Raw genomic sequence first — 26,242 nt, 5'->3', positions numbered from 1 at the left:
ACTGGGAGCATTACTTACGGAGAAAAAAAAAATAAATTGAATTATCATGGAAAACATTTCTAAATAGAAAAAAAGAGAACTTTCACAAAGTCCAGAATTATTTTCCAAGATACTTCAGAGAAAATTCTGAGCTACTGCATCTTAAGCACATAGTAAGGCACATGATAAGAAAATAAGTCAATACACAGAAATTTAAGTATTAGAGATTACAGTGGTACAGAAAAAAACAACACTTGAGGTTTAATTTTTCTGTCTCCAGAGACAACCTTAACAAAATAACTTCTTAAAAATTTGTCAAACGATCGTAGAACTGAGTATTTGCCACAGGATTGTAAACACTTTATTCTTTAAAGAAATGCAAAAAACCCCTTTGAAACCCGGACAATTTTCTTGTCTTATTTTCTACAAGGTGCTATTACAGAACATCAACTCATAGCAAAAATAAGACATCAAACTTCCATTCTGTGGTTAGGTCAAGCTAAGTCTCTGATACCACATCCTGCAGAAACTTGTCAGATATCTTTTATTCCACAGGGAGAAGGCAATGCCTTTTCTTTAATAATTTAAGCCATATGAACAGTACAGACCTTTTAAGAAAAGTTATTTGTAAAAATCTGCCAAAGTATGAACACATACCCTGGTAACATAAATGCTTGTTTTTCTTAAAGAAACACAAGCACTATTTCACATTCAAATTAGTGTTTAATCTGTGTAGAATAGATATACTATTTTGTTAGAAATAGTCTTGTAAAAGCACTCTGAAATATTTTTTAAGGCTGATTTTGAACAAAAGCTAAAAGGATGTTCTCAAAATATACATTTAAGTAGGACATTTGATGATAAATATTGTTGCTAAAACTATTTCATAGAATAATCTTTCTACGGATGAATATTAAACTTTGATCACAAACAGGCAGCTAAAATAAAAAAAGATCATCACTTAATTCTTTGTGTATGAATGAGCTTTTTCTTTTAAGAGACAGAGCTGGTCACAGCTGTTTTGGTCTCTATTTTAAGATCTTACTAAAACTGTGATGCAGTCTTAAAAGAAAACTTCACAGAAAAGTCAGATTGTAGATTTTGAGAAGGAAATTCGGAGGTGATGCTTTTCTCCCAGATCATGATTGTGAAGCTCAATGAGAGCTTGAAGTGCTTCTTCCACAGAGCCCAGTCGGATAAGAGCCATTTTATAATCTTTCCTGCAGTATAATAAAAACAATTATTAGTCCTAACTGAATTTTCATTGCATTAGCCAACACAGAAAAGTGACACAATTTTTTCATCCACATCACATACACTGAACAGTGAAAGAATTAAATCTAGTATGTGCCTGCTAAAGTGAAGAGGTAACAAAACTATATGAATTTTGGACATCATTGGCCTACAGCCATGCCATTCTTCCATTACACTGCACTTCAAAAAACAGAGTCAAAATAAGGCTTGAAGACCTCTAAGAAACACTTGTATTGTCTATATATATGGGATTATTCTAGGAGGTACGATCATACTAAAATAATGCTGCCAGGCAACTTTAATGAACCTTAGAGCAGATTTATTGCCATCTTTTACATGACATTTTACATAAACACAGCTTGTACTTATTTTTAAGGAAGAGAGTATTTACTTTCCTTAAACTTACCTTATTTTGAACACACATGGAATTTGTCAAAAGGCTGATTATTTTCATTTAATTATGCTTACCTAGTATCACATTGAATATTTTAAATGAGAATTATCATTAAAAAATATCATAGCTGTACAGCTTTTGCCTATGGACATACATATGCTGTTTTGCCTAAAGTTAAACAGCATGTGGAATTAAAAAAAAACACAACAACAATTAGTCATCTTCCAGGATTAAAGCTTGCTCAGCATTTTTACATGACAACTTACTGGAAGAATCTGAAGGCTTTCACAGTAGATCCCGTATTTGCAAAAAGCTTCTTCATTTCATCAACAGTAACAGAAGTCCTATTTAAAACAAACAAAATAACCAAAACAAAACCCCCTCAACTTGTAAAAGACCACAGAGTTCTGTAGTAGTATCAGAATTCTGGCTTCTACATTAAATTTGAACAGCAAAAGCTATCTCCATCCATGCAAGCCTTGTCAACACCTTAGCCCAAATGTCTTGGCTTTGGCACTAAGACTTAGCACCACAGCGTGTTACAAAAATATTTCAGATACATTCTACTGCTTTTCATCTTTGCCCATTCCTCCTTCAGTTAAATTCAGATTGCATAAAATCATTTAAGATCTCAACCTTCAGGAATACCTTTCATCTTGCAACGACTGTAAGGGTGCTTCACATATTTTCAAATTTTGGAAGCCATTTTCTAAGTGTCATCGGGTTTTGGTTTTTTTTTGTGTTTTTTTTCCTTATTTAGAAAAAATCCCATAGTTTTCTCTTTCCCCTCTCTGTGCAGCTGCTAAGCAAAAGAAGCCTGTAAAAACTTCTGTTTGGCTGTCACTCCACACATTTTGTACAACATTTTAGATTGAAAAAAAATTGTTTCAGTTTTTAAAAGCATGCTTTAAGACACTTTTTTTCTAAAACTTCCCCTTGAGATGAGGTCTGAATTCTGTAGAAACTGTTCTTTAAAAAGTGCTAGAATGTTTAAAAACTGTATCTACATTAAGTAACAGTCCTAGTGATAACTTGATGTAATGTGACTTCTACATTATATCAAAACTTGTGTCTTTAACCTTGGCAAAAATGTATAACACAGGACTTAACAATATGTGAAAAACAAATGCATATTCTCATAAAAATGCATGCTGTCTTGAAACTCATTAAGAGCAGCAATCAATCAGTTACCCTCTTTGCTAACGCTAAAAAAATGAAAGTTAAAGGATTCACTTAATTACACAGCAAAATTACCCAAATTCTCAGGAAACTGTAAAAGGCCAAGGAAATGTAAAGCTTCTGTCAGACTTTAGAACATAAGCTAAAAACATCTTTCCAAGAAGATCACACAGGGATACTCACGGGATATTGGACAGATGCAGAGTGTCAGATGGAGGAAAGATATTTCGGAAGTTCTTGGAGCCAGGCTTCTTAAAACGATGTAAAGGGCTGTGGCTGTAGTCCTTGGTCAGGCCATGGTCCTCTTCTCCCTCACGAGGAAGCTGAACTGTGCGATGTTTTGAAAAGGTAGCATGGAGGACCCTTCCATAAAGCCTCTGTCCATTCAAGTGGCTGATAGCTAACCAGTGGAAAAGTAACACGAACAGGCATGAGGGGAGCGGAAGAAAAAAAGGATTCTTTAAATACTGTCTTCTCTTCAGCATCAGATTTCACATTCTAAATTTAAACAGCAACTTCCATGTCTACCAGGTGGGCTATGCACTAATATTATATTTGAAACAAATATAAGGATGTAATATAACCTCCAGTCCAAATGCAATAAAATTGCAAACCAGCATTTCAGTAAAGAGCAGCTGATTATTCTTAAATAGCTAGATCTAGGATAAACTACAGGAAAATTATATGTCTTATTAAGCTAAACTACAGGAATATTGTATGATATTTTAATTCTAACATTTACTAGATGGAGATCCATAGGATTTATTTTTTTAAAATCATCATATGAAAATAATTTGTTTACACAAAAGTACACAGATCATTAGCAACATGTACAAGAAGAGTTTCTATGTAGTAAAGCATCACAATGATGGATTTGTTTATGCTTCTCACTGTCAAATGTTCCTCATCAGTATCACACTCTTGCTAGTTTGCAACATAACTGTGCCTTAAAAACTAGTACCTAATAGAGCCTGGGCTGCATCTGCCATCTGAACCAGAGCATTTTCTTTTTTCTTAAACATGATCTTCACACGATGCACGTCACCATATACACCTGTGGAAATCCAGAAAGAAAATTTGTCCACAGCATTACTATAAACAGCACAAGGGCAAGTGTGTTTCTTTAGACTAACATTAGTGTTACAAAGAATAATCACCTCATTGAACAGGTAGGTTAGAATAATGGTAAGGAGAACTTTAAAATTTGTGTATTATTTTTTGAGGCTTGGAAATGGGGGAAAACCCCAAGATCTCAGTAATAGAATTGCATGTTTATGTTCAGCTTTTAACTAATGCAACAGTGTTAAAATCCTCTTAACAGAGGCATATTAAAGTATTACTGTGCCAACATATATCCTCTGCAACTCATGTAAATGCCAATTCTGTCCTCCCTTTCTTCTGATGCAATCTTTGCTTCCTCCTCTTATTTTGCTTTCCCATTCTTTGTAGTAAACAAATTGGACCACATACTGAAATTCTTCTGACACTGTAACCATTTTGCCCTTTTGGTACCTGTGGCCTACAACTACTGACTCAAATTATTGTAATTTTAAAACGAGCACATTCTCTTATGTGTTTTCTAGACAAAGACAGAACAATGGAGTTTGCATTAACCAGCATGTGTCAGATAAATCAAAAGAATGCTAGCCCTGTAGTTTCTCAAGGCGTATTTGACATATCTTACCAAATAGGATGAAAAGTCCATGTGGTGTGATGACCTGTTTAAATGACAAAATGAGCATATCATTTTTAAAGCCATGCAAATCAACATATCTATTCTGCAAGTGCATGGTAAACAAACAGAATGAATCTGTCTCTCCATGCAATAAATACAGTGTATAGCAATCTTGTTAACATATATTTGCTATGCACATATGAAATATTTAAGCAAGTTAAAACTTCAGCTCATGATTTTTCATCATTCAGGACTCAGTCTGTCATGCCAAAGAAGTTACTAATATTTTAAGTGCCTTGATTATTTAAACTTATTCTGTCCAAGCTACCAGCTTTGTATTTTCTATAGAGCAGAAAACACCTATGAAACTAAAAATAATTGATTCAAAACATGTTTGCTTTGTCTTCAATTTTGTTCCTGTCTCTGTACATGACCATGGCATACTTAAGTGCTTCACGTACCACTTAACTGTTTATACATGAGACATATAGAAAGTAGTATTAAATTGTGTTTGATTAGAAGCTGTGAACAGAAAGCTTAATACTGAATTAAATCTTCTTCAGTAATTTTTAATTAAACACTTGTGTATCAAGCACCAATGAAGAAAATGTACACCCTAAGGCAGCCAGATTTTCTTGAACTGAGGTAAAGGCTTTGCCAATAACAAGTACTAAAACTACCTGGGTATGAGAAGCACTAATCACACTAACTACCTCTATTCCTTTTCAAGTCACAATGTTTTAAATGTGTACCCAACAGACCTAAGTTATACAAAACCAAAAGATACTGCAGCCTAAGTGTAAGCTCCTGCTCTTTGATTGTCAGCATCTAGTACATAGGAACAATTACTATATATATAACATTTAAAGGCTTCTAGAGTTCATATCTCTGGGCCAAATATTTTAATTCAGCATAGAGTTTATTTAAAGAAATTTCTTAACCAAAATGAGACTGCAGTATTTCTGCTCAAAAAGTTTTTTGGAGGACAAAACTAGCTAATTTAAAAGTCATGAGGGAATGTTCAAATGCACACTTAAACCCTGCAGCAAGGGAATATAAATTGAAATAAGGCCAACAGGAGTTTCTATACAGAAGTGACAGGGCTCAGACAACTGAAGAACAAGTGTTACACAGTCACCAATACATTTCTTTACAACAATTTGTATTTCCAACAATTAATGTTGTTAATTTTTATTTTGTACCTCCTAAGAAGGCAGGCATTATTTAATGCATTTATGTTGTATTATGTTGTGTTGCAGCACAAAGTTCTACATGTCAGCTTCTTAGATATGATTAGTGTTAAATAAAGAAGCAGTGTCCTGAAAATAGCTTTGATCTAAGCTTCACATGTGCTTATTTTTAAAAAACACACTCTCAAGACTCAAAGTATCATCTTGAAAAATCAGCTGCAGAAAGCACATCCACAGCAACCATCAGAATTAGATTCAGCTAAGTGAATCTAATGAGTGTGCAAAACAATAATTTTATACTGCTGTAAAAGATGTGCTTATCAACAGTCAGGTAGACCTGTGTTTTACGTCATGCCCTTGGTAAAACCTAATTTTTATTTTTTAAGAGATGTGCATTGCTTTTGGTTAAGCACAGATCAATGTGTAATATTTGAATAACAGGAGTAAGCTTATAGAACAATCTATGTAATTCCCACTATGAAAATAACTATCCACATTGTCCTCAGCAATTTTACTGCCAACATATGAAAAAAACCCGTATGGCATTATGAAAAGTGAACATGCGTGTTTATTAACTTTTTAAAATGGATTTAGAGTGAATTCATTAGCAAAGTGCACCTGTTTTGTTATTCTGCAACCTGGGAAAAGTTGCAAAACTAGAAAAATCATATCAGTGTTTTGAAAGGTACTTCATTTGGCATGATTGTATCTCCTTTTCTCTTCCGTCTTGTTTCTCTTACTCCTTGTCTTTTGTAATAAATGAAAAATTCTTTGGCTTCTTTAATGATAAAGTAGAACACAGAGGAGTCACATTAAAGAGATACCAGTAAGATTAACCATAATATATGTTGTTTACCTCTTCAAACATTTCTTGTGTCTGACCATAGACTTTTTTCTAATTACTAACTACACTGCTAACATACGTTTCCTAAAATAGTCTTAGGAAGCTTTTAACTGCTCACCAGTTTTTAAGCCTCATCATTATTGCAAACTATCTTAAACAAGAAAAGAGCTGTCCTGCTTTTCTACATCATCAGCATGGAGACTTCCTCTCTCACTCCTTCAGCTGATGTCAATTTGCAAGAAGGATTCTGGCAGTTGATGCAAATTGATACTTGCATCATTTCCACCAATCAAACGTACTTCAGGGTTCAGATTGCTGACTAGCAAAACAGAATTTCCTGGAATACCAGCAACACCAGTAACAGTCATCTGTCCAGACGCGGCAGACGTGGGGACTGCAAGGGAACCCAGTGCTACAGGCACAGCTGGAACCGGAAGACCTGGAAGGGTATTGATAGCAGCACTTGACATATCAAAGTGGAAAAGACATTTTAGAAGACAAAAGCAGGTTACATCTGACAAAACATCCATATTAAATAAAAATAAAAATAATAATTAAAAAAAGCTTGTAAGGAATGTAATGATTCATAGAATCCCAGAATTGTCAGAGCTGGAAGGGACCTCTGGAGATCATCCAGTCCAACTCCACTGCTAAAGCAAGATCCCCTAGAGCAGATTACCCAGGGCTGCATCCAGGTGTGTCTTGAATATCTCCAGAGAAGGAGACTCCACAACGTGGGCAGCCTGTTCTAGTATCTGAAAGCAGGAATTACCTCCTCTCCAGAAATGAAGAAATATTCAGCTACACCAATAGACCTCAAAAAATGGGAATATAAATTGCAGCCCAACGAAGAAGAAAAATAAGTTAGCACAGAAGTTTATCTTGTGCTAGAAAGGAAGTGATCACTGAGTCTAGAAGACTATTTATTTCTCATTTTATAGCCAGAAAAGGGGAGACCTCCTGCTTTAGGTTTGAATGTCACTGAAATCTTATGATTCTTAGAAAAACAAATGCTTAGTTTTTTCTCCTGCAGGTAAATCTTTATCATGGCACTTAATTTCTTTGCTTATTAAATTATAAATTACATCAGCATATGCTTTTATTACAGAAAGTAATTTTACTGAATAATATGAGAAAGAAAATCACAATTACTCAAATGAACATTGTGTTCTGACATCTGTATTTGAAGACAATTTGCTCTGAACATGGGTGTACTCAGATAGACCACTAACCCCAAACACAAACACTGTATTTTTAGAACATGGACACTTACCAGTACCTTGAGCAAAGCCCATGGCTGGGGCAAACCCAGCAGCCCCTGCATATGATGGGAAGATGATATTTTGGGTGCCTAGAGAAAGAAGAGACATAGAATTAAAACATATTAACATTTTAGAAAATAGAAGAGACTTCAGCAATGAAATTCACCTTCCAGTGTTCCTATTCTGACTTCAGTCTGTGATTACGTCTTCTATAAAACATTTGGGTTAAAAACTCTCATTGAAATCCAAGATTCTATGTTTTACAAAGACAATTTTCAGCCATTTTTGAAGGCAAATATTCTGATCAGCCTCACTGTCCCTCTCTAAAGTGAAGACTGGGGAAAAGGTAATTCAGACAAGTTTGAATAGGAGAGTACATAATGGATTAGTAACTGTTAGATTTGAGACACCTGTGGTGCACTGTCCAACCCCTTTTATTCTGCAAGAGATGTGGATTCTAGAAATGTTATGGAAGTAAATGCACTCCAAGACATTTTGCAATTATGAGATACAACGAATTCCTAGATGTTTCTAAAACAAATACAAACAACTATAGAGAATCTGAGGTTCTGAATTTTACTAGCTATTGAGATGCACAAAGTATACACATTTTGCTTTTTAAGGGGATGCACTTTCCCAGCTTGTATTACTTCATAAATAACCAGTGTTTTTAATGGTTCTCGTGGAATTCACAAGCATTAAACAGATTTGGAATGTTATCATACGGAGAGTCCCTGCTTCAAAGACAGCTGAGTGATTTTTGCATTAGTCTGTGGGCTTAAGCACTACCTGGGCAGCACATAAAAGTGTGTTCTAACATGCAGTTAGAGACAAGCTTCAGTTGTGGATTCTTTCATGTGTTAGTACACTAGTTTTTTTTTACACACTGTATGTATAATCAGCAAATATGTCCTGCAAGACTGGCAATATGTTTGTTTTACTACTCAAACTGCCATCATTGACTAAAACAGCTACATTCACTAACAGACAGCTATTGACAGGGATGATACAGTACCATGATAAGTATCTATTATGAATTACTTAACAAATGGAACACACAGCAGATCAAGTATTCATGAATCCTGCATCACATTACACCTCATCTTATCTGTACCAACAGTCTCCTTCATACAAAAAAGAATACATTTATCACAGCAAAGCAAGTAATGGTGTAAATGAAATACAGGCACTGGTGCATTATGCTAACAGGCTCTGGCAATACAGGTATTAATCACTTATTCACAATCAAAGAATGGTCATAGAAACATTAATGAAGACACAGATAAAGCGCTTTTATTCTGCCAAGTAAGACCTGTATGCTGCACACTGATAGCAAAATCAGACGTAAAAAATGTCAAACTGCTAATGCAGAAAGATCTGTAATTCTTTGCTGCATTTTTTTATGTGTAAAATAATTTGCTTCGTGGCTAGCAGCTAGCTTCCAAAGCAAGCCAATTCATGCATCTCTGCTTATGCTGACTGTGTGAGCAAAATCTGACGACTATCAGAGGATGCCTATGGCAACATATGCATGCTGTTACCACAGAAAGGCTAGAAGCATGTGTCTCCTAGTCTACAGCTATTTTCTTAGAAGAAAAATATCTGTGTAGCTGCCTCACTGTAGTTGCACTACAATCAGATTTTGATACAGACATCAGACTCTTCTCTACACCAGCACTTCTGCAGTTCTTTCTATTTCAGTAAATGTTCAGACTGAAAACAAGATTTGCTAGCAATAACAAGCTTGAAAGGAAATTCTTCCCCAGCTCTTACTACCGTTCTAACCAACTGGATGGCATTTGGATACCTATTCAGTAGCTGAGACTGTTCTTACCTAGGTATTATTACTAATGGTTGTAACTGGAGAGAAAAAAAAATAGCTAAAATTGCTCAAATTGCATTGTGCCCCTCAGTCAGGTCATCAGATTAACCTGTTTTGTGATTAGCATTATTACCAAAGCTGATTAAATGAGGATGCCTGAGCTATTTATGCCAAAAAGGTTTCTCCAGTGCGGCTTCCAGCAGACTCTCTCTCCTCTATGCCATGACAGGGACTTCTAAAATTCAAGAAAATTTCTAAAATTTTGGTTTTTGGACAGTGACTTCAAAACATAAATAAGTAAGTGTAGCTTTTCTAAGTTTCTTATGGTTTTGTTTGTTATAGCAGGCAGTTATCCTAAAATATCAACAATTAAGAGCTAACACCCTTAAAACATTTGTTTTCAAGCAGCTTTAGGCAACCAGTGTCACTCCTTTGGATGACTGCTATTGACTGGTCTGATAGGGAACATTTATTATACTACCAGTACCAATTATGCCAAGGCATTACATCACAGCATTTTTCAAATGTAGCTTTTTGACAACACTTTGAATTTGCCCAAAAGCATGCCTTGCATTTCAGTTTCAGATATTAATTTACCTTGAGTTGGGCTTTCTGCTTTCCATACAAACTTTATTGGACCTAACACAAGTGTAGGCAAAATGTACACCTCTATGAACCTGATAAGAAGCCAGAGCATAAATGCAACATAAAAAACCTAATGATCTTATTATGGATTTATCACTAAAAGTGAAGGTTTCTTACCAAAGGCAGCAGCTATGGGTGGCTCCAGGGCTGGGTGGCCATCACCAGAAGGGAGGTCATGACGAGTGAAATCTCTGCTTTTGTCATTGTTGTACCTTACCTTAAGGTTAGCTAACCTGGAGAAATCAATGCGCAGAGTGCAGCAGCCAGTGTAGATACTTTGGCCATCCAAAGCCTGAAGAATAATAATCATCTTTTCAGAGACAAAACACATAGTAGCAGCCACCATTGTAGGTTTATTTTTTTTCCCACCCCACAATTGTATAAACAGAGATTATTCTTCTCTTTTTAAGGTGCTGCATTTAACACCAAGTAGAAAATACTGCCATTATCCTTACTTAACCTCTATAGAATGCTAGTGTAGTTCACTAGTTAGTATTATGTCACCTTGTGCCAATGAACAAAACATTAGCTGTAAAGTATGACTTACCTTTCTAACTATACTTCTAATCTTACCTGTCTCCCACTCAACATATCAAATGCTAGTAGCAATACTAATTTGGAGATTTTTATTGTACAGAACTGTCTGCTGGTGAAGGGTCTGGAGCACAACAAGTCTTACAAGAAGCAACTGAGGGAACTGGAGGTGTTTAGCTGGAGAAATGGAGGCTGAGGAGAGACCTTATCACTCCACAACTGCCTGAAAGGAGGTGGAGGTTGGTTTCTTCTCCCAAGTAGAAAGTGACAGAACAAGAGGAAATGGCCTCAAGTTGCTCCAGGGAAGGTTTAGATCAGGTATGAGGAAAAATGTATTCAGTGAAAGGGTTGTCAGGCACTGGAACAGGCTGCCCAGAAAAGTGGTGGACTCACCACCCCTGGAGGTATTTAAAAGATATGTAGCTGTGGTGCTTAGGGACATGGTTTAGTGGTGGACTTGGCAGTGCTGGGTTAACAGTTGGACTCGATGATCTGAAAGGTCTTTTTGAACCAAAATGATTATATAAAATACCTTTTTTGCGAGCGTCTATGCACGGAAAGATCACTGAAGCAGTATCTTCTGCCCAGAATCACACAGAATCACAGAATGTCCCTGTCTGGAAGAGACCTCCAAGATCATTCAGTCCAGCCCCAGACCTAACAGTGCAAGCTTGCCACTAGACCCCAGGTCTATGTGCCATCTAAATGCATCAAGAGATCGTGACTCCACCACTGCCCTGAGGAAACTATTCTAATGCTTGACAACCCTTTCAGTGAAGAAATGCTTCCTAATATCTATCCTAAACCTCCCCTGGCGCAGGTTGCACCCATTCCCTCTGGTCCTATCACACATCAGCAGGGAGAAGAGGCTGTTCCCCTCATCACTCCAGCCTCCTTTCAGGTAGTTGTGAAGAGCAGTGAGGTCTCCTCACAGCCTCCTCTTCATGCTTCATATGACTGCCATGCCAGCCATAAAAGAATTGAGACAGATGAAGGGGGAAAAAACACCCAAGAGATACTGGTTTGTTATAATTATTTAATATACTCTAGACTGGAATTTCTGTGAAATCTTCAATAAGGCATAATTTATTACTGTTCTTTATGAAAAGATGCTACTGCTAACCAACAGGGTGTAATCCCAGCTCCTTTTACTGATTTCCAATAAATGCTTAATCTCTGAAACACACAGTGAATTTACTTACTGGGCTAAAGTTCAGGCAGCAGTAGATAACTATTCTATGGCTTTAATTTTGAAGATCAAAATAAAGTCAATTTCTTTAACAAAAGTACTGTAAAAGTTCCATTCACTCATCTTTCAGTAATTTTCTTAGAAAAAATTAGTGCTAAATACCACTTAATCCTTAGCAACATCTATTCTTCTGTGTACCTTTATGTGAACTTTCTAACTGCTTTTATTTAACCCACCACAGAAAAAGTAATTAAAGTAGGTGAGCTTTTCTTCATTACTGAGAACACACATTTTAAAAATCAGGGTACAGCTGCTCTGAAATTAAGACGTTTAAGGTGAAAACATTAATTTCTGTAAATTTCTCACCAAAATTCAAGGAAGTAAAACAAGTAACATTTACCTGATCTCTGAGCATTTAACTACCATACTCTCACTGAAAATACTCCATTTCATTTGGAATGCAAAATACTTTTTTGGTCAAATACAGGTCGAATAGTCACCATCACTAATAGCAACTGATAGCTTCGATTTTTGTTTTGGCAGACTCGTGCAGGTCGCGGGGTGTGTGCTACACATTTATGTTTGCAGTTGATAACAGAGTTATCCTCTTAACTAATGAGGGATGTTGAAGTTATTCATGTGCAACAAGAATGTCAGAACGACGAGAAGTCAAAGTTAATGATCAAGGTACTCCTAACGTTGCCCTTTTATCTGGGGAAAAACAACAGGAAAACAACAACAAGAAAAACATCAGGCTGAATACACTACTACACTTACCATTTTGGCATAATATGCATTCATTGGATCAGCATACTGTAGCAGAGCTTGGAACTGATTGTTCTTAGTGAAGGTGATAATCTTCAAGACAGATCCAAATTTTGAGAAAATCTGAGAAAGAAAAAATTTGCCATTTCAGAAGCAATGAATAATTTATGCACAATAAAAACTAGCCTTTTAATCTTCATAAAGATTTCTGAAAATCATATATTTTGCGAGAGCTTAACAAAAACCGAGTGAAGTCAGAATTTTGTTTATGGTTAAAAAATATTTTTAAAAGAGACTACAAAAGATGTGGAAGAAGGATAACATTTCCTTAGAGATTTAGCAATGACTGTTGAACTAAGAGCAGGGAAGGCCAGTCCAAAGAGATGGCTGTCCAGTGTCTGTGAAGAAATTTTCATTTAACCAAAGTTGAGGTCTGAGAAATAGACTTTTAACACATCAGTTGAAAGTGGAACTGCAAACTGCAAGGTATCCACCTTTACATTCTGTACTTCAAACAAATTCTGCAAATTTAGTGACCAAAAATACACCTTAAATAGTTCATGTATCTACAAATTAATTATGCAGGCCCACAGTCCAAACTAGAAGACAAAGAAGGAAAGAAGCAAGACAAAGGCCTAGTCTGGGACCTACCCCTGTAATTTACCACTGAGTATTATTTGATTTATGGCAAATGTAAGCATTACAGAAAAAAAAAATTAGAAGGTTGAAATTAAATATATATACACTCAATATATTAATGTGTCTGTGCAAAAGCAAATCCACAAAGAATGAGGACAGAAGTATAACTACCATGCAAGTGCAGAAAAACAATGTTCAAATCAACAGTAGAAGAAGAAATGAGTTTAGGAAGTACTAACAGTTCTAGAACAAACTGTAAGACTCAATGCAAAGTCAGAAGAGCTCCCCAGACAAATATTAAAGCCTGAAATGGAAAGAAAGGCCAACAATAAGGATGGGCATCTAATGCCAGCCTATTAGGCCTGGAATAATGAGTACAAGGCACAGTCTCCTCACCCTTTTGTGCCCCGTTTTTCAGTCTCTCAGGAACAAGGTTTTTATGCTGCAGTAATTGTTTCGTGGTAGAAGACAGAACAGAATCCTTTTTCACAGCAATTTAAAATTAGCCATTAAGTTCGTGTTCACAGGCCTTAAGAAAGGCCTAAAAATAGAACTGCTGAACATACGCTTTTCCATGCTTAACCACAAGACCAAATATACCTTTCTTAAGATAATGAAATTAAATGTACTCCTTTTTGGTTTTAAACCTAAAATCCACTATATATATAAATTTTGTTCCTGCAAGGGCAAGAATGTTTGTTGTAATAAATATTTTAAGGTGAACTGTGGTTAAAAAAGGGCTAGTTTCTTGACAAACAGCTGTAACTTATAAAATATAATAAAAGTTTTAGATGAAAGCTTGAGTACTAGTATTCCATATGATGCGAATCAGTGAAAATCTTAATTTCCATAAACCTTAATGTTACATTGAAGCTATCAGGCACAAAGTGCTGAAGTAGTTAGAGAAGACTGTACTACTAAGAACTCAAAATAAGCTCCCTTTTCTCAGACTGCTTAGTTTTCTAGACCACAAAAGTAGTTGAGTCAGGGTCATTGGGCAATTCAAGGTTTGAAGATACAGTTCTGCTGTACTGAAGCAAACATTAATCAAATTAAAGTAAATTAACATGAATCTCCTCTTCCACTGCCTCCTTAGTAAAAACAAACAAAACAAAAAACCCCCACACAAGGTTAGATCCAGGAATTGCTGTTGCACTAACAAGCTAGTATAGATCCCATAAGCACAAAAGTTTCTTCTCAGGTTATTCTGAGCTCACTAGTAATCCTAAACAGTAGACTTAGTATTTATACAAGCTCAATAATGAGTGAACAATAATCATAGATACAAAAATAAGTTCATATCAGGCAAACTGTGACATCAAAGTGACTACTAGTATACTAGTTAATCAGTGTAACAGGAGGGAGATAGAGAAAGAGGAAATGTTAAGAGGTAAGAGGAAAGATTAAGTGTTGGTAACAATCAACTATTGTTTGAGATGCCAGTAGAGCTGCAAAAATCTTCTTCCAGGACTGCAGGTTCTTGTAAATACACCCCAATGAAACTCAGATTTGAGCCATGCTTTTTTTTTTTTTTTTCCCTCCAGAAATTTACTAGTGATTACAAAAGCTTCAAATATCAAATATTAAATCCTCTGCAGTATCTGAAAATAGTATTGACAAATCCTTCAGGCACAAAGAAAGTCTAATGAAGTTATTGTTTTTAAACTTTGAGTTCTCAACAGCATAGCACACCCCTAGAAGGAGTTATGGTAATGTCTTTCATAGGTGTGGCACACCACTAGTTCTGGCTTCCAGAGGTGCTTAAAGTACATAACATTCTAACAGCTGATGAACAATACATTTGTCCAGGCTACTATACTTGGACATTACATCAGTTTTATCAAATTATTAAAGTGAATAAAAAACCTTAAAATATAATCCAAACTACAAAAGTTGCTCAGTACAAAGAGCACTACAATATTGGTCTACAAGTTCAAAACAATCAGTATTTCACTAACTCATCATGTGGGCATAAATTACAAATAACACCTCAAGTTTATTGCTGCTTCCACAGAAACCAAATAATTAAAAAAAAAAACCCAAAACAAACAAACAAACAAACCCAAACAAACCAAACAAGCATGAAAAGCTGAGCACAGAAGCTCTGCTTACTTTGACTGTTTTGTGCAAAACTGGTTCAAACCTGGATACCTAAATTGCAAAAATTAATTTTAGAGTGATAGTCCTCACTCAACACTTAAGAATCCACAGGTACTTTTAAAAAAAGATATACAATGGCAACATTGAAACAGATTTTAACTATTTTTAGCAGTCCTCTTTACCTGAAACAGCACTTCTAAAGTAACAGGATAGAAAAGATTTTCAACAATCATGCGAAGAACAGAACCTGGACAGAGCCCACCATCAGCACCAAGAGCACTTGTGACAGTCAGGTTTCCAGCCTGCATAGCATTCACAGCTTGCAGAGCAGCTTGGGATCTCTGAAATCAGGACACAGCAGAGAACACAATTAACTTACACACATACAAATTATGCCATATCTAAGCTAAGTTCGCTTGCAAAGAAAAGCATGTACAATATATTTAAAATGCAGCTCTTAAAAAATACATTCCCCTTATCTGATTATCAACTCAAGTATCATGTTAATAAGTAAACCATACATCTTCCTTTACTCTTCCCCAGAAGTCAGATTACACTTTCACAGATTTTTATTACTTTCTTTAGTTAAAATGTTGCTACTTTGTTATGCCATATAGACACAATTTTGCTTTGATTCAGCAAGATTTTGTCATTCTTGACATTTTCCATCAAATCAATATGATGACAATATTGCAATAGACTAAGAACCAGTCAGTGTACGAGAAACTATTTGCTTGTGCTTTATTAGGATTTTGCTCTCTTTAGGAACTAAGTTTTGCTGGGAATCAGCTTTTTTTTTTTCTGAGCCAAGCTGCCAGCCACAAAAAAACACCTTTAAATCTCACTCCTTAAACTGCCTCACTGCGACTTTGAAAGTCTCTATGCTTGTTTTTTATGGGCTTTCCTCAAAAAGGCCTTCACATGTCTCAATAACAAAATTGCCTTGGCAGATGGACTAAACATGACACACAGTAAAGTTGTTACCCAGTTTCAGAACCTTGTTACCCTGCAAAATAACCTGTACTTCAGGTACTGAACCTAGGCACTAGGTCAGTAATGTAGTGTTTGGCTGCTCCGTTAGCATCCCTAAAATTTAAATAAAACTCAACTGTAAGAGTTTATTGCAAAAAATTAGGGTTTTTTTAAGCAGACAGTGTTGTTTTTACAGAAGAAAAAAGCGTCATGCACTGAGTTAAAAATACTCTCAGAAACAAATACAAGGAGTCTTATTTGCAAATATGATTATAGTTTTCCTGAGGCTGTTACAAACATCACATCCTTAAAAATTCCCTAAATCTTCTGTCTGTTGCTGGTACACTTTGAGGAGCTATTCTTATTGCTGTTCATAGCCATCACCAGCGCCAATTCCACATGGTCTTTGACTTCCCTAAACACATCCCTGCATGTTCAGATAGTGCTCTGTATTCCTCCTGGATCACATGTTAATGATTCTACCTTTTCTATGCCTCTTTTTAATGTCTGAGTTGATTCAGGAGCTCCTTGTTCATCCAAGCAGCCGTCCTGCCACCTTCACTTGATTTCCTGCTCATTAGGATGAACCATCCTTGACCTTGAGCTCCTCCACAGTAATTTTACAGACATTGAGAAGTCCTTGTCTGAAAGAAGTTACTGCTTAGATAAAAAAGGCAGAAATAGTATCTGTCAGAATGGTGTCACTGGTGTAGTGGAAAGTAGTCTATTTTTTTTACTAATGTTGTGGTTTAACCCTGGTAGGCAGATAAGTACCACACAGCTGCTCAGCCACTTTCCCCCAGCAGGATGGATGAGAGAATGGGAAGGGTCAAAGTAAGAAAACTCATGGGTTGATACACAGACAGTTTAATAGGTAAAGCAAAAGCTGCATCTGCAAAAGCAGGGCAAGATAAGGAATACCTTCACTACTTCCCATTGGCAGACAGGTGCCATCAGCCATTTCCAGGAAAGCAGCATACGTAATGGTTACTTGGGAAGAAAAATGCCCTAACTTCAAATGTGTCCATTCCTTCTTCTTTCCTCCACCTTTCAATGCTGAGTATGATGCCATGTGGTGTGGGATATCCCTTTGGTCAACTGGGGTCAGCTGTGTCACTTCTCAGCTTCTTGTGCACTCACACTGGGAGGGCAGTTTGAGGAGCAGAAAAGGCCTTAATGCTGAATGAGGCTCACAAGCTACTATGAGGAGGATTAACTGGTATCCTAGCCAAAGCTAGTACACAACTCATATGCAATTCTATCTTGTTAAATGGAAATAGTATACTTACAGACTGGTTAGGTAGATTGTCAGTCTTAAGTTCTCTGTGATTGGAATACTGAATATAAACAGGCTGACTGCGGAGGTGAGGTGTAGTAGGAGTATAGTAGTTCATCATAGTAACAGCAGCTTCTTCAGAAGCCATTTCCAAAAGTGCCTGCAACCAACACACAGCAGTTTCCAGTGTTGTATTGTTTACAGAAGAAAATAAACATCAAAGCAGCATTCACTCCCAATTCCACCCCCACAAGAAGAAGAGCACGTGAAACTAATTTGCTCAGTATTAAAATGCAGTTGTGGGTGTGTTTATGGGGATATATTTGATATAATATGTGGGTTTTCTTAAAATGTTTTATACTGTAAGTACAATAAGTTGTTAAAAAAGAGACTGAATAAGTATCACATATGGGAAGCAATGCTGGTAAAATACCACACTGCTAATGAATTTATTAAATTCCTGAATCCAAGCACTGTTAATGTAAGTAGCAGATACATATACTGATTGAAAAAGTAGGAACAGGACACTATACATCAGTTTATGCATTATATTAACCCAGCTCAGTGCTCTACACAGTTTTTAAATTAATGTCTACTATTTTTAGGAATTCAGTGTTTATTAATGATGTGAACTACACATCACATAAAAAAGGATTAAAAAAAAACCTAAACAATTTATTTCAAATTAAAAAACAACAAGCATGTTAACTATTTAATCAGGCACATTATTTCAAGACACAGGTTGGCATCAAGAGGGACAATGTGGCTTTTTATCATCTATGTATTCTTATATAAAGTGGAGATAATGTTTAGCAATATTATTAACATGTTACTAAGTTGTTATTTAATACAAAAGCATATTAAAATTTAAAATAATTATCCTTTACTGTCCCTAAAATAATACATCCTTTCACATTTGAAAATATGAAAATCGTGAGACACTAACAGACATTGCTGCAATTACTTCAGCCAAATGCAATACTCATGAGGCTGCACTTGACTCCTGAGTTCAGTTCTGGGCCCACTACAAGATAGGTATGAAGGCGCAGGACCATGTCCAGAGGAGAGCTACCAAGCTGCTGAAGGGTCTGGAGAACAAGTCATACAAGGAACAGCTGAAGGAGCTGGGGTTGTCAACTCTGAAGAAAAGGAGGCTGAGGGGAGACCTCACTGCTCTCTACAACTGCCTGAAAGGAAGTTGCAGAGAGGTGGAGGTTGGTTTCTTCTCCCAAGTAAAACATGATAGAATGAGACCAAAAGGTCTCAAGCTGCTCCAGGGGAGGCTTAGATTAGATATTAGGAGAAATTTATTCAGTGAAAGGGTTTTCAAGCACTGGAACAGGCTGCCCAGGAAAGTGGTGGAGTCACCACCTCTGGAGGTGTTTAAAAGATGTGTAGCTGTGGTGCTTAGGGACATGGTTTAGTGGTAGACTTGGCAGTGCTGGGTTAACAGTTGGACTTGATGATCTTAAAGGTCTTTTCCAACCAAAATGATTCTATAACATGAACCACATCTTCAGCTTTGCTCTTCTAGTTGGAACGCTGAAAATTACTTACCTGACTTTTTCCTTTTAGCATCAAGAAGTTGGTTACTCTACCAAAAGGGATGCCTAATGAAATGACTTCTGCTTCAGTAGCATCACTTGGAATTTGACAAAGATGAAGGACACGTGAAGGGCGTGGTGACCTGTCTCCTTTAAATGTCTTCTTTTCAATCCCATTATCTAAAAGATTTTAGGGAGGGGGATGGATATGCAAACAAGACAAACTTAATGCACAGTGTAGATACCAAAACCTAAACTGCTGTCCCAGCACTGACATTGACTAATCTACAGCTCTTTGAATTCTAGGAAAGGACAGTCAGACAGCAATTAGGACTTCTCTCCCCAAAATGGTAGCAGGATCATTAGTTCAGCTGAAATGCATCCACACCAATGCACAGAGCATGGGCAATAAACAGGAGGAGCTGGAGGCCACTGTGCAGCAGGACATCTATGACATATTTGCCATCACAGAAACATGGTGGGATGATTGTCATGACCGGAGTACTGCAATGGATGACTATAAGCTCTTCAGAGGGGCTAGGCAGGGAAGGAGAGGCGGTGGAGTGGCACTGTATGTTAGGGAGTGTTTTGATTGTGTAGAACTTGACAAATGTGATAATAAGGTTGAGTGCTTATGGGTAAGGATAAGGGGAAGGCCAACAAGGCAGCCATCCTGCTGGGAGTGTGTTACAGACCACCCAACCAGGATGAGGAGGCTGATGAGGCGGTTGGCAGAACTCTCCAAGTCAGCCCTTGTTCACATGGTGGACTTAAATTTACCTGGAAATACAATACAGCAGAGAGGAAACAATCTAAGAGGTTCCTGGGGTGTGTGGAAGATTCCTGACACAGCTAGTAAATGAGCCTTCCAGAGGAGGTGCCTCACTAGACCTACTGCTTACAAGCAGAGAAGAAGTGGTGGGTGATGTGGTGGTCAGAGGCTTAGTGATCATGAAATGATAGACTTCTCAATTCTTGGTGAAGGACTGTGATCAGTAAAAACACTTCCATGGACCTCTAGAGGGCAGACTTCAGACTGTTCAGGACACTGGTTGGGAGTGTCCCCTGGGAGACAGTCCTGAAGGGTTAGAAGCCCAGGAAGGCTGGATGTTCTTCAAGAAGAAAGTCTTAAAGAAGAGCAGGGGCAGGCTGTCCCCATGTATTGTAAAATGAGTTGTTGGAAGATCACCAGCCTGGCTGAACAGAGTTCTTGCAGGGGCTCAGAAAAAAAAAATAAAATAGAGTATACCGCCTTTGGAAACAGGGACAGGCAACTCAAGAAGAGTACAGGGATAAAGCTAGGCCATGCAGAGAGAACATCAGAAAGGCAAAAGCGAAGCTAAAACTCAACCTGGCCACTGCTGTGAGGGATAACAAAAAAGGATTTTACAAATACATTAACAACATAAAGATAGCCAAGGAGAATGTCCACCCTTTAGTGGACGCAGGGGAGGGACCATTTCTGTCAAGGATGAGGAAAAGCCTGAGCTACTGAATGCCTTCTTTGCCTCAGTCTTTAGTAGTCAGACCCATTATCCTCAGAGTATTCAACTTCCTGATAGGGATGGAGAGAAGCAGCAGCAACTTCCCAAATCCAGGAGGAAGGAGTTAATGACCTGTTAGACCACCTGGACACTCACAAGTCTATGGGGCCAGATGGGATTCACCTGAGAGTGCTGAGGGAGCTTGCCAAGCCACTCTCCACTATCTATCAGCAGTCCTGGTCAGCAGGGGAGGTGCCAGATAATTGGAGGCTTGCCAACATGACACCCATCTACAAAAAGGGCCAAAAGGAGGATCTGGGAAAATACAGGCCTGTCAGCCTAACCTTGGTATTGGGGAATATTACAGAGCAGTTCATCTTGGGTGCACTCACATGGCAAGCGCAGGATAATGGTGAGATCAGGCCCAGCCAGCATGGATTCATGAAAGACAATTCCTGCTTGACCAACTTGATCTCCTTCTATGATCAGGTAACCTGTCTATTGGATGAGGGGAAGGCTATGGACATCATCTACAGGGTGGCAAAGGATCTGGGAGTAGTTGCCAGCCAGCTGAACATGAGCCAGCAGTGTGCCCAGGTGGCCAAGAAGGCAAATGGCATCCTGACCTGTGATTGTGTCCCTGTACTCAGCCCTGGTGAGGCCACTGCTTGAGTACTGTGTTCATTTTTGGGCACTACAGTATAAGAAAGATATTGACGTCCTGGAGGATGTCCAGAGAAGAACAACAAGGCTGGTGAGGGGTTTGGAGGCAGTATCGTAAGAGGAGCAGCTGAGGGAACTGGGGTTGTTTAGTCTGAAGAAGAGAAGGCTGAAGGGAGATCTTACCGCTCTTTACAACTACCTGAAGGAAGGTTGTAGAGAGACCAGTGCTGGTCTATTCTCCCACATAACTAGCAATAGGACAAAAGGAAATGTGTTTAAGTTGTGCCAGGGGAGGTTTAGGTTGGATATTTAGGAAAAATTTCTTTATTGAAAGAGTGGTGAGGCACTGGAACGGGCTGCGCAGGGCGGTGGGGGAGTCGCCATCCTTGAAGGTGTTCAAGAAGCATTTACATGTGGTGCTTCAGGATATAGTTTACTGGTTGTGGTAGTGAATTATGGTTGGACTTGATCCTGAAGGTCTTTTCCAACCTTAATGATTCTATGATTCTATATATAAACAAATGACAGTTTAAGACGACCCCTTCAGCTGCTCCAGATCTCCACTGCAAAGGGGGTGTGTGGTGTGTTTGTTTCTCTTTGGTTTGGGTTTGTTTGCTTGACTGCTTACTTACTTGTGTTATTTTTATTGTTTCAAGTCTTACAGACTAGCAAATAACATCTTCCCAAATGCCTTGTAACATATTGGCAAAATTTTAATTACACAGAAAAAGGGCAATTAGTAACTGGGAGATACTACATTCCTTTTTTTTATTACTAACTTCTTTTCCTGCATGGTATGTTCCTTAATTAGGTTCAGTTGCTACCTCAAAACTTTTTTTTATTAAAGAAGCCTGCTGTTCCACATGATTTTAAGTTTCAAAAAGTCTGAAAAGGACAGACAGCCGTGAGGCATGAAATCTGTACAGCAAACTGCCTTTTTTTAACATATGCCTATTTGTATCCTGTAACAACTAACTGACCAGTGGTTACATGTCAAGGAGATGACTCAGAGTCCTTGACAGTACTTTTAAGCAGAACACCACATTTGGAACAGGCATATTGTTCTAGAAGCTATGAAAATGGAGTAATAACTTATAGTAACAATGAAATTCATTAGACTACAGATGTCAGCAAGAGATTCTCCTAACACAAGCGAAGGAGGCTTATGAGACTTGATTAAAAAACCCCAAAAAATTAGTGGAGAGGGAAGAAAACATATTTGATGGAAATAGTATTGAAATCTAACTGCAAGCCACTTAAAGGAAGAAATGGCATACTTTTTAATTCCATGCTACAAACAGCTTCACTCCAGCAAGACAGACTGACTTAATGTGTTGCATTTAGCCTTCTAATGAGAATCACAAAAGATTAGGAAAAAATAATCTGTATGAGCTTAGTAAATAATTTCAGATTTTGCTGTGGGCTTTGAGTAGTGTCTAAAGCTGAGAACCAGTTCACACAAGTCATTCTGTAAAAGGGTCTTTATAGAGTTTTGTTTGGTTTGGTTGTTTTTTTTAGTAGTGGAGGTCTGTAAAACTCCAGTTAGATGCTTTAAGTCTTAAACATGGCACACTCAAATGAAATTAACTAACTCCTCCACCTGCAAAACAGAAAAGTCTGTTATGCATTGGTTTTTCAATCAAGAAATTTTAAATTGCATCGTATGCTCTGTGGACACAGGGCACAATAGTTGGAATTAGACTTTGAGTCCTACTCAGAGGTGATGAGATGGAGCTAAGTCACATGCACAACACTTTCTCTCTACATCTTCAGTGCTCCAGAGTTTTCAGGTCAGGCACTCAGCAAAAAAAGTAGAGTGTTTACCAGAACAGTTTCAGACTATCTACACAGAGTGTGCATCCTGTGTTTCACTGTCTACCCATTAGCAAGCACGTTAGCTCTAGTTGATCTGACTTCTGACCAGTGACTAATACTAAAAATGCTATTAAAGTGCTTCTTTTCCTGATGTAATTATATTCAGTTATGTGGAACTTCAGCTAAGTCACTAAATCAGCAATGAAAGCTAGCAGTTCTTCCACTCCAAGTATAAATACCTCAGTATTTTTTAAACTGTGCTTTGTTCTCCAGCAATTTTTTTTATATTAATTTTGATGCATAGTGATAATCATCTGTTTTTTTCTGGCATCTAAATTTCAAAATTTATTTGACAATTCTTTACATCATGCCCAAGGGAAACTTCTTCCAAATTCCACACTCAAAGGATTTTTTGCTTTCACCCAGTTCAGACAGACAAAGATAAGAGAAGCCTTATGAACAAAGTGAAATCTAGGGCCTGTGCTACCAAGGGAAGTTCATTACAGTCATGATTCATGCCTGGTACAAATGTATTTCCCAAGCAAGTAGCCTCAGATCAAGAAACCCAAAACATATTTCAGATATGTGACCTGGCAGATGATAAAAAACACTGCAGAGATAAAGAGATGCATCTGAGTAGAGATTAAATCAACTCAAAATTCAGTACAAAGTTCTCAATGAGAATTAGAAGCTTTTTGGATTTATTAGGAGAAAAATACATCTACCTTATTAAGAGTTTAATATAATGTAGACACCCTAGATTTTACTATGAAGGATCAGTGGTTGCACTGGTAATTAATAAAAGCCACTTGAACTCACTACAAATTTATGTTCCTTGACAGATGGTTTCTTCTCAAAAAAATACTATCTACATAGGCTTGATATGTATTTCAGCTATTAAATTACTGAGTTATAAGATAAAGCTGTTCCAAGTCAAACAGATGTCACACTGAATCAATTAGTAGAAGTATGAGCAATCTGACATATGCAAGTCAAAAATCAAACCAAAAAATCTTCAAGTGAGCTCCTCAAACTCTCTCCTCCCCTTACGGAACTACAAGTAAATCTTACATGCTTAAGAAGGTCAACTGCTGTCTCTTGACCCATTATAAAAGTAACTATTTGGAAACCACTGCTCACAGGCAATTGTCTGTGTCATAAGCTAGTTAAATTACTTTACTTAAAGTTAACTTATGCAGCCATTTGCCATTAATACTTCATGCCCACCTAAGCTGAACATACTACTAAAGAAATCACTCTCACCCTTCTCTCAGTTTTTTGGTAGGATCTAAATCTGAAGATAACCAAATTTACTTACTGCATCCTTCTCAACACATGCAGTGGGGCAGAGCATAAATTTGTTTGGATGGGAGCACTAGTGAATCATAGAACCATTCAGGTTGGAAAAGACCCTTGGGATCACCGAGTCCAACCATCATCCCTACTCTACAAAGTTCTCCCCTAAACCATATCCACCAACACCACATCCAAACAACCCTTAAACACATCCAGGGATAGTGACTCAACCACCTCCCTGGGCAGCCTATTCCAGTGTCTGACCACTCTTTCTGCGAAAAATGTTTTCCTAATGTCCAGTGTAAACCTCCCCTGTTGCAGCTTGAAGTCATTCCCTCTTGTTCTGTCACCAACTACCTGTGAGAAGAGACCAACACCAACCTCTCTACAATGACCTTTCAGGTAGTTGTAGAGACTGATGAGGTCTCCCCTCAGCCTCCTCTTCCTCAAACTAAACATTCCCAGCTCCTTCAAGTGTTCTTCATAAGATTTATTCTCTAGGCCCTTCACCAGCTTCATTGCCCTCCTCTGTACTCGCTCCAGCACCTCGATCTCTCTCTTGAATTGAGGTGCCCAAAACTGGACACAACACTCCAGGTGTGGCCTCACCAGTGCTGAGTACAGGGGGACAATCACCTCTCTTCTTCTGCTGGTCACACTATTTCTAAGCCAGAATGCCACTGGCTTTCTTGGGCACCTGGGCACACTGCTGGCTCATACTGAGCCTCCTGCCAATTAGAACCCCCAGGTCCTTTTCTGCCAGAAACTCTCCAGCCATATTTCCCCCTTGTTGAAGCCCAGACCATTAACATCAGCCCAATGATCTAATCTATCTAAGTGTCTCTGTAGAGCCTCCCTATCCTCATGCAGATCAACACTCCTGCCTAGCTTGGTGTCATCTGCAAACTTACTGATAATACACTCTATGTCCTTATCGAGATCATCAATAAAGAGGTTAAAAGGAAATGGTCCCAACACTGAGCCCTGAGGAACACCACTTTCCCAGCATCTCCAAAAACAACAACAACAAAAATTCTGCTGAAGAACAATCTGTGAAGAAAAAAACCTAAATATAATTTTTCCTACTCCTTTCCTTGCAAAACCACTACCATTTACCTCAGCCCATGCAAAGACTGTCTGGGAACAAGAACAGGCAGAAAAATATCTGTAAGCAAATCACAGAACTGTGCTGCTGCTCAAGAAGCTCTGGAGGTAAGGCAGAAAGCGGGAACAAGAATACCAAAGGGAATCAGCTGAACTCTTTATCCACAGAATGTGCCCGATGTTCCACCAAAATGAGACTGGTAGAGGACGATAATCTTCCATTTCTGTAATCCTGATAGCCTTGAATACTTCAAAACAAATTTCTTTCAAATGCACAACTACAGGATAATTGAGCAGGCACTGTACAGAAGATTACTTGCTTAATGATTACTACAGAAAATATTTTTTTCCCAGTTCAGCTTATCTGTTTTGGAGCTCCTCAATATTGTCACTGAATTGGATGGACTCCATTAGCTCTTATATTGTAGTCAGATTGAAGCTCAGGCTTGGCAAGGCTGCTTATGGTGATCATAAATACCACCAGCATCAGCACTACCATTTACAGAGAAAACACACTCTGTTAAAAAACTGTGATAAAAATATTTTTTATGTATACCTTTAGCTGGAGTAGAATTGTTCATGGTAGAAGTCCTGTTACTGACACCAGAAGAAACAAG

General features: G+C 37.7%; 1 protein-coding gene across 2 annotated transcripts; it reads right to left on the bottom strand.

The window, feature by feature from the left end:
* Positions 1-307: 307 nt before the first annotated feature.
* Positions 308-26,242, bottom strand: PTBP3 (polypyrimidine tract binding protein 3). 2 transcript variants are annotated; one of them, XM_051642577.1, is made up of 13 exons: positions 26,155-26,242; positions 19,277-19,443; positions 17,733-17,879; positions 15,654-15,812; positions 12,745-12,855; positions 10,362-10,536; positions 7,789-7,866; positions 6,815-6,954; positions 4,491-4,524; positions 3,768-3,860; positions 2,990-3,206; positions 1,894-1,971; positions 308-1,199 (listed from the first exon to the last, which is right to left on the bottom strand). In XM_051642577.1, exons 1-13 carry the CDS (start codon positions 26,204-26,206, stop codon positions 1,067-1,069), a joined length of 1,584 nt encoding a protein of 527 aa, XP_051498537.1. In that variant the 5' UTR covers positions 26,207-26,242; the 3' UTR covers positions 308-1,066. The 2 variants fall into 2 exon arrangements, with proteins under 2 accessions (XP_051498537.1, XP_051498538.1); XM_051642578.1 differs by having other exon boundaries at positions 26,182-26,221.

Source organism: Apus apus, chromosome Z (assembly GCF_020740795.1).
Source record: "Apus apus isolate bApuApu2 chromosome Z, bApuApu2.pri.cur, whole genome shotgun sequence".
In the NCBI taxonomy this organism is placed as follows: Eukaryota; Metazoa; Chordata; class Aves; order Apodiformes; family Apodidae; genus Apus; species Apus apus.
The sequence above is the reverse complement of the archived record's forward strand: the minus strand, read 5'-3'. Positions and strand labels throughout refer to the sequence as shown.